Genomic DNA, 12,163 nt, shown 5'->3' on the forward strand with positions numbered 1-12,163 from the left:
TTATCTCACAGGTGCAAACTTGTTATGCACAGTCTTGTTCTCCACACTGAAGAAAATATTTTGAAATAGGGGTCGTAGCATTCAGCCAATCACTCTGGGAGGTGTATGGTCAATACGTGTCAACATGGTCAGTACCCAAAAATGTAATTTCTCTATTGCAAACCAAGTTATACAAACGAGGTGATAATTAATTAAATAACCCCATTTATCCTGGACTTCTGTGTCGTTCTTCGCACTGTCCCTGCGGACAACAGCGACACCTTCACATGAAGAAGCTGGAAGGGAGGGTAGAGCCAGATGCCCCTTCCCAGCCTCCCATGGAGTGATGGGGGATTCTTCTTCCCTCAACAGCCACAAACCACGAGTCGAGCATCGAAATGGACACCAGTCTGCCTGAGCCAGTCAGCCATATGACTGAAGACAAGTGCAGTAAAAAGAAAAGAGCAAAATTAAACACATGCAATGCTTCAGGTCTTTATTGTTGCTGTAGAGTAACTGGTACATGGTTAAAACATTCTAATAATATTATCAGTGAAATCTGAAAACTAAGGCTTTCTCCTGGTGTTTCCTTTCACACAGTGCACATATAAAATCAAGTTATAAAAACATGGATCATTTTTAAACAACACCGATTGATGCAATGCACAAAACTAGGAACTACATCTCCTATGATCAAGACACCACCTTACAGAGCAACTTTGGGCCTTGCAGCTTTGAAGTCAAGATAAAAATGTCTTGGCCTGACATCCTGCTACCCAGATGAGCCTAATGACACACACAGATGGCAGGATTTCAACCTTCTGTTCCGAGCAGAGAGAAAGAAACCCCCTGATGCTGATAAGGAAACATCTGATTGAGCAAAAGGGAGCAGCATCCTTAAAACACAGCCTTGATCCCAAACAATATATACAAGACCCAGCAAGATCTGTAGGTCCTGCAGACAGAGCTCAGAGGTGCAGCTGCTGGGCTACGAGAGAAGGTGAACTGGGACAAACCAGCTACTGAGATGAGTCCCAGTGCCAATCCATGTCTCATGGAAGAGGGTGATGTGATTCCTGGAGTACTAGCAGCTTTAGCCCAATAGCATTGAAAAAATTTCAAAGCGATTTACCCAGCACAGAATCACAGAATGATTTAGGTGAGAAAAGATCACTGAGTCCAACTGTAAACCCAGCACTGCCAAGTCCATCACTAAACCATGTCCCTAAATGCCATCTTGGTGATCTTTGAAAAGGGAGACAGGGTAGGAACAAAGTACTCTCTAAGAAATCTGTATATTAGAACCTTTTGAGTAAAAAGCTACATTTTCACCAAAGGAAAAAAAATCATTCACAGAAAAATCTTCCCCCAGTTCCTTAATCACTTTTTATAAAAAGAATCTTCTCTATCCACAAAGTTTTTAGTTTTTGTTCAACATTTTTCCCATCTTGCATTTCTAATTGACCTGGAAAACGATGCACATAATCTAAACACTTACATCAGACATAAACCCAACACCCTTCCCTGTGAGAGGAGGATTCTTCACTCACCACTCACTCTGCATCATGAGTTGGGCATTGCAAACGTGACATTACCAGCTGACAAACAGATTATTCTTTCTCTTTGATCCAAACACATGAGAGAGGAAGACAAGTTACAGATTTTGCAGGATGTTTTTACCACATTACAGTAGGTCACATTTTTGGCTCCAGCTGGGAGAAAACCCCTTGTAAGGGTCAACGATGGATTGCATTGACTTCATTTTCAGAGCTCAACTTTAACTACACAGAGACATAAATCCTGTACTGTGCCATGACCAAGACTCACACTGATGTTCCTGATACATTTGATGACACCACAAAGTTCTCTGAATGACTGAGAAAAGCATAGCTGGTATTTTATGTCACCAACACATGAACCTGTCCTCTGAAGTCATTCCTGAAGATGAGGTTAAGGCTATTGGAGTAGGCTGCCTATGGTTACTCCTGGTATGAAAGCACAGCTGTGGCTCAGGGCAGACTGGAAGAAGCCTTTTAGGTCTCCTCTGCATTAACCACAAATGAGGCTTTTAGGTTTTCCCTTGCAGTGGGTTACCTGAATGTGCAGGGTATTAGCTGAAGAAAAATCAGGCTATGGAGGTTTAAGCTGCAACCATGCCTGGGATATCACAGAACTGCTTTAAAAAAAGACCTCAAGGCGCAGAAATGACCTCCTTCCCCTCATGACAATGCAACACCAGTTGTCAGGTACACAAATACAAACACGAAAAAATCATTAAGAAACATAACCCTAAATAGAAACCTAGTTTTATTTATTTTTAAGAAAAAAGGGATTAAAAAAATTGGAGTAAAACAGATGGCTTCAAGTACTTTCCGCATAATAAACGATTAGTTTTTATAAGCATAGATTAAAAAAGACTTGTCACCTTGCAAGGGACAGCTGAATACAGGCTGGTGATTTGTTCAAAAAATGGTCTTTGAAACAAACACATTAGACAACATGCTTAGTGTTGTAATTTAGAAGCAAATAGGTGTGTCCACCACGCTGACCCAACACTTGAGATATGCAGCACAGTACGAGATACATTTTGCACTCTGGACTCGCACATTTCACAGCAATGCCAGTCAACAAACAGAGCCAGGCCATCTGGGTCCAGCTCAAACAAGCCCTCATGCAATAAAGAACAAACACTTAGTAAGTGAGGAAGGTTTTGCAGCAATACAATTGTCAAGTTGCCTAAAATTTTTGAGGTTGCAAAACAATCTAACCTGAAGACATGAAGTGTCTCCAAAGTGCTGGCAATGTTTTTGTCTTTTTCTGTGTGAGCATGAATATTACTTTTATTATATATGACAAGGGATACACTTGAAAGTGCCTTGTCTGAGTTTAAGACTTCAGGTTTTCTGAATGTCATGAAAATAAGGGAGAGTACCATAACATGAGCCCCAGAAGAATCCCCCAAAAATTGCGAAGGAGGCTGAAAAAGTGATGTCATCAGGCAAACAAAGCCAGTGTGCAAAGGGAAGATGCAGCTCTTCCCTGTGCTAAGTCTAAAACCCACACCCATCTCTTGTACCACCAAGGAGAGAACTTTTGCATTTCAACAGGTCTGTCTGACGTGCACTGAACAAGCAGTCTTCCTGCTTATCTACATGGACACGTGAAATGCCAAAGGAAGCAATGTGAAAACCAAAATTAATACAAAAAAAAAAGGTATCTTGCCTACTCTAAAAATGAAATAAAATGCTTTCAGCCAAAGAATGTCTACAAAGATACAAGGAAACCTTTCAGAAAAACATTTTCCAGTTACTCAGAGAGGAACAGCTATTTTTGCCTCTGTGAGAAAAAAATACCATTAAACCAATGAAAACCAGCTCCCCTATCCTGCAGCTCTGCATACTACAGTAGGAACAAGTCTCCCACAGCTAACAGGGAGACTAAAACAGAAAGAAACAGTGAGAGAGAAAAACTTAGCTGCACAGGTCTATTAAATAATCAGCAAACACTTAAATGGAGACAGAGCAAGCACTGTACTGTTTTCTGTACTATGACATAAGACTGCAAGGCTTGAAAATCCTCCTGAGTGACCAAGCCAGAATAGTTGAATAGCTGGTAGGTTCAGTAGTGTTTGGAAAAGCTTATGCAAAAATATTACTTCAAAATAAGTTTGAGTATTTGAAATAGAAAAAAGAAACAGAACAACTTCTCCTTCAACTTTCACCTACCATCAAAACTTACCAGTTTTCCAAATCCGGTGCTTACTTCATGCCAATGTGACTACAAAGAAATCATACATCTGCCTCTCTTAGCCAAACTGTTTGAGTTTCTACATGAAACTTCAGTGCATGTCACATTTATTAATGTCCTTATGATTGTTCAATAATCCAGCAGTTTGTTTCCTAATGACAGCAGAATGCAGTTGCTAGCTGCTTGTGAGAGCAATGTCGAAATTACATTCAGAGATTAAAACCTACCATTTTCACGTGTAGCAATAACTAACATTTTTCTTTCTCTTCACAGAATCATGTGCAAATGTCTAACAATGGCGATAGTAAAAGACAATTCTCATGCAAAAATTGTTCCCTGTGCATCAAATTTTCAGGGCATCTCAAAACCACCCTTCCTTGACCCCAGAACTAATTGATTTTTACTTTCGTGTCGTGAAATTTCTGTTGCTTTTTAAAATACCGATGGCAAGCGAGTTCAATGAGTTCCAACCCACCAAATATCTTTTGCTGCACAACGAAAAAGACGACCATGGCTGCAAAGTACCACTGTGCAAAGCTGTACAGGTACAGCAGCACGAGCATTCCCAGCGGGAACACCGTCCAGTAGAGCAGCGAGGCGCACTTCACCGCCAGGACCCTGAGCTCGGATTTACAGGGCGGGACAATGCTTTGCCCCGTTGCACTGAAGCGTTTTCCACCTTCGTAGAAGTGTCGCAGTCTCTCCTCTTTCTCTTCCCAGCGCTTCTGGCACCAAAGCTGCAGCTCCTCCTTAGAAGTGGGCACTGTCTCTATGGGGTATCTCTGCACGTGGAAGTGAATCTCCTTTGGGAAGTTTCCTTTCAAAAGGTGCTTCTCTGTCTGAGGAATGTTTTGGGGGTATGCCACAGTGATGTCATGGATGGCATCGAGATTGTCACCTAGAAGAAAGGTTTGGGGGGAAAAAGATGAATACAGATCATGCAACACTCAGAACATTAATCTGCTTCAAGACATGAGTGAAAACTGTCCGAATTATGGCAGAAATCCCAGAGACACATTAACTATGCAGACTGTGTTTCACCCACTAGAATATCTAGAGGCTGAAAGGTCAAACTTTTCCCAATCACTGCACGTTCTGAATCTGAACAAAAAGCTTTGGGAACAAGATTATACACAGCACACACTAATGCAGAATTACAATAGTAAGAGAATTAAGTCAAATGTAAAGGAGAGAAGATGCACATCTGGTCTTGGATAACGAGTGCTGTACGTGAGTCTGACATTCAGCTGTTTGGGTAAAGGGAGCATAGCTAACTATTCAAACAGCAATTGCAGAGTAGAAATTCAAGGGGATATTGATGAAAAAAACCCTACTCTTCATTAGCATGCCTGATTGAGCCAACATTTTTGAAAGGGTATCAGTATTGCCAAAGCAGGGCTTGCTAGAGCATCCCTTGTACTAAGTGTTTTTACATTTTGCACTTTCTAAATACCATCTTTATCCCCCGGCCTCTGAACAGACATTCTTTTTAGATTTCATAAAGTAAATTCTGCTAGTGTAAAACTGATCTAAAAATAGGCATGTGGTGCACTGGACGTTGCATAACTGTTAAGTTCTGCCAGCAGTGATTTATGTTGCTGTTTTTATTTGGCTGGCTGGCTCAGGGCAAAATAGAACTGGAGACTAAAAGCTGTCTCCAGTTGCAGCAATTGAAGACCTTTGTTCTCACAGATGATGCCACTTCTTGCAAAGATGATCAAAACCTACTCTTTAGCCTCACTCTTCGTTTTCATTTCTTCCCCTTCCCTGGCATTTTGGTTTTCCTTTACAGCCCTAAAAATGACAGGGCCAGAATAGAAAGTTACTTTAAAAGGCCATGTTCAAAATGATGTATCTAAAGTTCAACTCCAAATATCACAAGAGGGGGAAAAACCCTATTCAGCCTTTCAGAGTATTTTATGATTGTGCTGTTTTGAAATGATCTCTTGGACAGTTTTGTGGCAGGTTACTTGGGGTTTTAAAGAGATTTATATGGCTCCTTGGAGGTCTATGAGAGAAAAACTCAATATTCCATCTTTTGTCTAGCTCTGGGATCACCTCTGAACTGAGCAGAGAATCCCTGTGTTCTGCACAGGTAAAACCTTTCAGATCTCCTTCCAAGAGATGCCAAAACTGAACATGACTTAGACACCCAGCCCTAACAAAGGGAAATAATGGTCAGCCTGTTGCACCTTAGCACAAAACGTTTTAGTTTTGAGAACAGCTTGCACTTTTCCTCCCCTATTCCAAACACTTCTACCATCAGAATTACAGTCATCCTACAGGACAGACATCCAGCCCTTAGTTCCTGGCCCAACCAGGGGAAGGGCTGCTACATAAAACTCCAAGAGATTTCTGTGTCTTACAATCTCCTTCCACCCAATCCTCCACAGCTTCCCAGCTCTAGTGGAACATAAAACCTACACACTTTACCCCAAGAGGGAGGCCAGAAAGGTCCAGTCTTCCTGATATCCTTGCATCAAAAAAGCCTTTTATGAGAAGAGTTTTTGGCTAGGTGAGTTTCTTGCACATCTTGCAGTCATTCATGTCTGGGCAGCTGAACTATCAGTCTGCCAACTACATGAACTACTTGAAAAATCAAGGCTTGACATTTAAGGGCCACTGGCATACAGATCACAGATAACAAATCATCAGATATGCTTAAGACACAGATTTTCTGACTCTGTGCAAGCAGCACTGGCAGGACTCCCTGCACTCACACAGCTGGTCTGATCTCTTTGGTATGCAGGTGTATTTCTCTCCATGAATTCCTGATCAGAAACAGGAAAGCCTCTACTCCTTGTCTATGGAGCCATAGCATCCCCAGACAAGATACCTTCCAGTGGGGCTTCCCACCAGACTCTAGAAGGTCTAGACTACAATATGGCTTCTTAGTCAGCCAGAACAAAGTTCAGAGCTGCACACAGGAGGGTGAAAGTTACTTTTTCCACATGTGGGGAAATTGAGGCAAAGGAGGTTTACCTGGCCTGCTCTGTGTGTCCAGCTGGAACCAGTATCTCCTAATTCCAGCTGCAAGGCTCATCTATGAAAGTGTATTTTACACAAGAAGAAAAGAAACTTCAAAGGCAAATTTAGCATATCTGAAAGAGCAGAAATATCAGAAAGAGAGAAGACCAGAATACTGGGTTTCATATGCAACAGAACCCTTGCTTGGGTCATACATATTTAAGAACTCCACACAAATGGCAGCCTGAAGCTTTAATTCCCTGGCAAGGCAAGTTACAAGACAATCTGCTAAGAAGAAGAAAAGTCACCACAGCAGATGAAGGTAGACCATTCATGAGAAGGGACAAAATTCCCTTAGGCTAGGTTTAATCAGGCAGCTCTGAACCTGCATCCTTGGAGCATCTTTACTGTCTCTTCCCCTGTGAAGTTAGGCTGTTGTCTCTGCAATCTGGAGATATCTAACAGCACGTGTTTCAGGTCAATAGCAAAGTGCCAGTCAACCAGAAAATCAAGTGATCCTAAGTGAAGACACAGGGCAGTCACTGACTTAAAGATGTTTTTTCCACCTGAATTTAAAGACCTGCTTCAAAAACCTGTTTCTGCTCATTTTAAGAAAAAGTTTCCCTAAGGGAAACTGCATCATCCTACTTCTCTAGTAGGTCAAAAAAGAAATAAGCTAACTCAGATACTTAAATATCTGTTCATAGCTCAGAGAAGCTGTTGGAGGACAAAACACTTCTTGCAATATTTTTAGTGACATCTGAGGATCATCTTTGTCCTGTGTGTATCCATGACCCCTTGAGGAAGGAATGAAGGACAAAGGAAATCAAATAATGTTCAGAGATTTGCATCTGAAATCTAATTAAACTAAGAAACTGCCATTTAGGCTAAAATGTCAGGCAGGTAGCCCAGCTCCTCAGGACAAACAGAAACACCAATTTCAGTAGCTTCACAGTCTCAAGACTCTCCTCCTGCAGTAGAACTATGTATCCTTCATACCCATGAATAATATTTTGTCCTATGCTTTATTAAAACACCTCAGAAAAGGAAAGCTTACTGCAGTGCTCAGGAGTGAATACAAAGTCTGTTTCAAATTATTGTTAAGTGGCTGTAAACTGCACAACATGCAGACGATGATTAATCCATGTGGCAGTCTCCATTTTGGGATGACAAAATGCCTCAAAAGCACTATTCTTTAACTTACTGAACTTTCTGTGCCCTAATCAAAGTTATTTATATTTCAGCTCCGTTGATACACGACGTTACTTCAGGCGATTACAATGCACAGCTGGTTGCTTTGGGCACTGTGCTCAGAGGTGGCACAGGGAGAACTTGACCAGGCTCAGGATGAAAATACCAGCATCAGAGAAAGACACGTTTTTTAAAGAAACACCTCCCAGGAAAAATGAGGACGTTTTCCTTCACTACACCAGTTGTTCCATCAGAATTTTACCCTGCAGTATGTGGTAGCCCAGTACAGCTCAGTTTCTGAAGCCCCCTGCCCCAGCAAACCTGAGCACACAATCCCAATATGCTCACACACAACACAGGTGTACTATACACGGGCACAGCCAGCCAGCCACGGGCCAACATGGACAGAAAACAGCTCTCAAGCAAACAAAATGGCCCCATGGTGTTCCCCTCCCTGGCTCATTAGGATAAAGACCTGTCAGAGGGAATTAGACATAGGCTGAGGATGCCTCCACTACTGCCTGTAGCCAGTCTATGCTGCAGCTGGCCCGGATCCTTGGTTCTCCCAGGTGCTAGTACACCTGGACACACGAGCCCCCAGGGCCACAGTCCTTCTCCAGTGGTTGTCCAGACTCCTTGCATGCACTGCTGACCTCTCCAGTAACTGGCTTTGCACACTGAGGGCCACCCAGTAGCTGGTCTTTGGATCCTCTCTTTTTCAGCTGCCTGTTCCTTCCCTAAACATCCCATCATAAGCCTTGTCCAAACCCCAAATGCTCCTCTTTGGCATCCTGTAGTGACTCCCAGAGCCCTGCCTCAGTCTGTAAGGTGATGGACAAGGCCCTCTCTCGCTGTGACAGGTGTCACTCCTGGCCCATGGGCTGATGGCCCTCCCGTGACAGCCCTTGGAGGAGCTGGGCTAAGGGTTCTGTTCCTCCATCTGAGCTTTGGGGCTTTCCCTGCCTGCCCTTCTGCCTCTGTGCTCCCTTGGATGGGTCCAGACAAACCTTTTATCTCATTACCTATTATAAACTTTACAACCAAGAGCCTCTTACTAGGTTCAAAATAAAGATGTTACAGGTAAACTGAAAATTACTTTTAATTGTGTGTTCAATAATACCATGCCAACACAATATTTTAATTCTAGGGGGAAAAACCCAGCCTGAATATAAAAGGCAGGATTACATTATTTTCAGCTTCCTTCAAATACATTCACAAAGAGAATATTGCAGTGCAGCTACAATTGCAGACAACTGACAGGGGTGAAGCTCAGCCCTACAGCATGATCCCAAATAAGTGGAATAAGCCCCTGGTCCTGGATGGATGGGCCCATTCCCTGTGCTAAAGCATTGCTTGGGAGCTCAAGCACAGCCTGCTTCTCAGTTCTGACTCACACCAACTACAAGGACACTTGCTTGCTCCTATCCAGCAACACTGAGCAAGCTCACTGTGAGACAATGGGATCTGTACAAACAGGGACTCGAGGGCCAAAATAATGATTCAGAACAGGAGCTCTGAAAGCCAAAATGACCACCAGTGAGCTAAAAAAGATGATGGCCCCAAGGCAAATCCATGCAATGAACTGCTCAGACTCTCAGCAGCCTCAAAGGTGAATTCGAGTCTCCTTGGCATTAACAAGGGTGGCTGTTACCCACTTCCATCCCTAGCAAGGATCTCAGCAGCCCTAATTTGTCCTACTTTAGTTATCATTGATGTTCCTTTAAACCTTACAAGGATTATACCATCTCTTCCCCTGCTCTGATCCAGCAGAGAGGATGCTATTCTTAACCAGGGTACATCACAGAGCAGCAGCTGATGAGCTGCTGAGCCACCAGGAGAGAGGCCCACGGAGATGCTCTCACAACAGAATATTCATTCTTCAATTAAGCTGCTCTGTTGAAAGTGGGACCTCTATGTGAGGCCCTTATCCATTCATTCCATCTCCCAGCTCAATGTAACTGCTTTCTGCTGCAAAGTCCCTTCACTTCACAGCTCCAGATATTTCATACACTTCCAGGCTTCCATAAAACACTGGCAGTCACTCGCCCACCTATGCCTTAATATCCTCCACCCTACACATATTTCCTTAGGAAACTCGACAGGAGGAGGCTTGGCACTTCTATAAATAAACTGATCAGCAAGGTCATCAAAGAAAAGATAGAAACAAGTAGAAGAAAACTTGTCAGGTTATCTAATATGTGAGTATTGTATGTCAGCCTTAGATACACTTTTAGACATTAAAACAAAAGCCATCTAAAACTGCTTAGTGGGAAATATTACTGTCTTGGCTCACGAGATTTAAGTGATTTTTCTCTGAGAACACAGTATCACGAGGGAGCAGCTTCAAGGATTTACAGCCCCTCCTGGGAAGTATCATGCTTGTGAGGATTTAAAACTTCAGGCAGCCCTCCTTAAAGCAGCGGTGTCAGCTGGGGTTAATCTAAATCACTTTCAACTCAGTAGTTATTGGAAATCTTTTTTAGCTAAGTGTAGCAATCAAATAAGCAAACAAAAAAAAGACAGAATGATAATGCTGGCTTTGATTAACAGAGAAGAAGAGTGATCCTGCATACCAATTCTTTCTATACCTATCTGATTTTCCACTGGCATTGTGATACAAGGGGAGAGGGAGACCTTCCACCTGCTGACACAAAGGAGTTAAGGACACTGCACCTTTAGTCCCTGAGGGTGGGAGCCAGGGGAAAGGACAGCCCTGTCTGCTTTCTGCTCCCCAGTAGGAAGGAAATGTGCTCTGGGTGCTGCATAGAGGAGTAGAGGACTACTGGGATCCGACCCCAGGAACCTCCAGCCTAGATAGTACAAAGATCTAGAGATACAAGGATATGCTCACAGCTATCAGCAACCATTACAACCATTACATGTGCGTAATTCTTCCCCTAAATACATTTAAATCACATCGTTTTGCAGCCTGATGCTACATCTCATTAATGTGTAAACAATACCACTAACTGAAGTTGCTGAGAGAGTGGTGGTGGGGAGGGAGATCAGCTTTGACTTTGAAATCTCTGTAAATACCTCATTTAATTACTTTAAGACCAGACAGAATGTTATCATCATCTAATCTGATCTCCCGAATGACATGGGAGCTTATGTGGAATGCTTTTGGTTTTGCCATGGGATGTGGTGAGACAGACATCCGCACTGCCCTAAAGCTTTTACCATGAGATAAGCAATTCCCCTAACTAATCAGGGGGGCGTGTATGTGTCTGTACATTATTTTTGTACTTCTACTTCCTGACCACGTAACTTGGCTAAATTAGAGAGCTGTCTGCTCACAGAGGTAAGTGGTGGTATGATCTGTCAACTTCGTAAGTTGCTCCTGAACAAACTCAACCTACTCAGTTTCTGAAATCTCAATACGAAACGTGGCTTTTAAAGCTCAAATCCCTTTAATAGCTTTTTGAATATCTTCTAATATTTCAATATACTTTTCAAAGCCTGTGTGCTGGAAACAGAAGAATTTTCAAAAAATGGCCTCATTAAGTCCATACACAGGCATCTAGTACTAACATTCCTACTTGCTTCTTGTTTTTCCAGTCTTACCTGTGATAGAGCCTGAGATTCTCTCACCCCAGGCTGGTGTCTGCTAATTGGCTCCACCAGCTGCATTCTGGGCTGCATCGAAAGCAGCTTGGCCAGCAGGTCTAGGGAAGGGATTCTCTCCCTCTGCTCTGCTCTAGTGAGACCCCACCTGGAGTGCTGCATCCAGCTCTGGGGTTCCCAGCATAAGAAAGACACGGACCTGTTGGAGTAAGGCCAGAGGAGGCCATGCAGATGCTCAGAGTGCTGGAGCATCTCCGCTACAGATAGGCTGAAAGAGCTGGAGTTGTTCAGCCTGGAGAAGAGCCCCATAGAGACCTCAGAACACCTTCAAGTACCTGAAGGGGGCTACAAGAGAGCTGGAGAGGGACTTTTTATAAAGCATGTAGTGACAAGACAAATGGGAATGGCTTTAAAGTGAAGGAGGGTAGGGTTAGATCAGATAGTAAGAAGAAATTCCTCACTGTGAGAGTGGTGAGGTGCTGGCACAGGCTGCCCAAAGAAGTTGTGGATGCCCCACCACTTGAAGTGTTCAAGGCCAGGTTTGCATGGGGCTTGGAGGAACCTGATCTAGTGGAAGGTGTTCCTGCCCATGGCAGAGGGCTTGGAACAAGATGATCTTTAAGGTCCCTTCCAACCCAAGCCATTCTATGATTTTTGATTCACATTTATTGCTTGAACACATCTCTCCCCTTGCCCTCTCCATCAGTCAATTAAT

The 12,163-nt window shown here is 43.1% G+C and overlaps 1 protein-coding gene across 7 annotated transcripts in view; it reads right to left on the reverse strand.

Moving 5' to 3' along the window:
• Nucleotides 1-449: 449 nt before the first annotated feature.
• LCLAT1 (lysocardiolipin acyltransferase 1) overlaps nucleotides 450-12,163 on the reverse strand; it is a 113,930-nt gene continuing 102,216 nt past the window's right edge. For all 7 annotated transcript variants that reach the window (XM_069009319.1, XM_069009322.1, XM_069009321.1 and 4 more), the window contains one exon: nucleotides 450-4,624. In XM_069009319.1, the coding sequence (XP_068865420.1) occupies nucleotides 4,116-4,624 (509 nt within the window). In that variant the 3' untranslated portion in view covers nucleotides 450-4,115. The remainder of the gene's footprint in view (nucleotides 4,625-12,163) is intronic.

This window comes from Aphelocoma coerulescens, chromosome 3, assembly GCF_041296385.1.
Source record: "Aphelocoma coerulescens isolate FSJ_1873_10779 chromosome 3, UR_Acoe_1.0, whole genome shotgun sequence".
In the NCBI taxonomy this organism is placed as follows: Eukaryota; Metazoa; Chordata; class Aves; order Passeriformes; family Corvidae; genus Aphelocoma; species Aphelocoma coerulescens.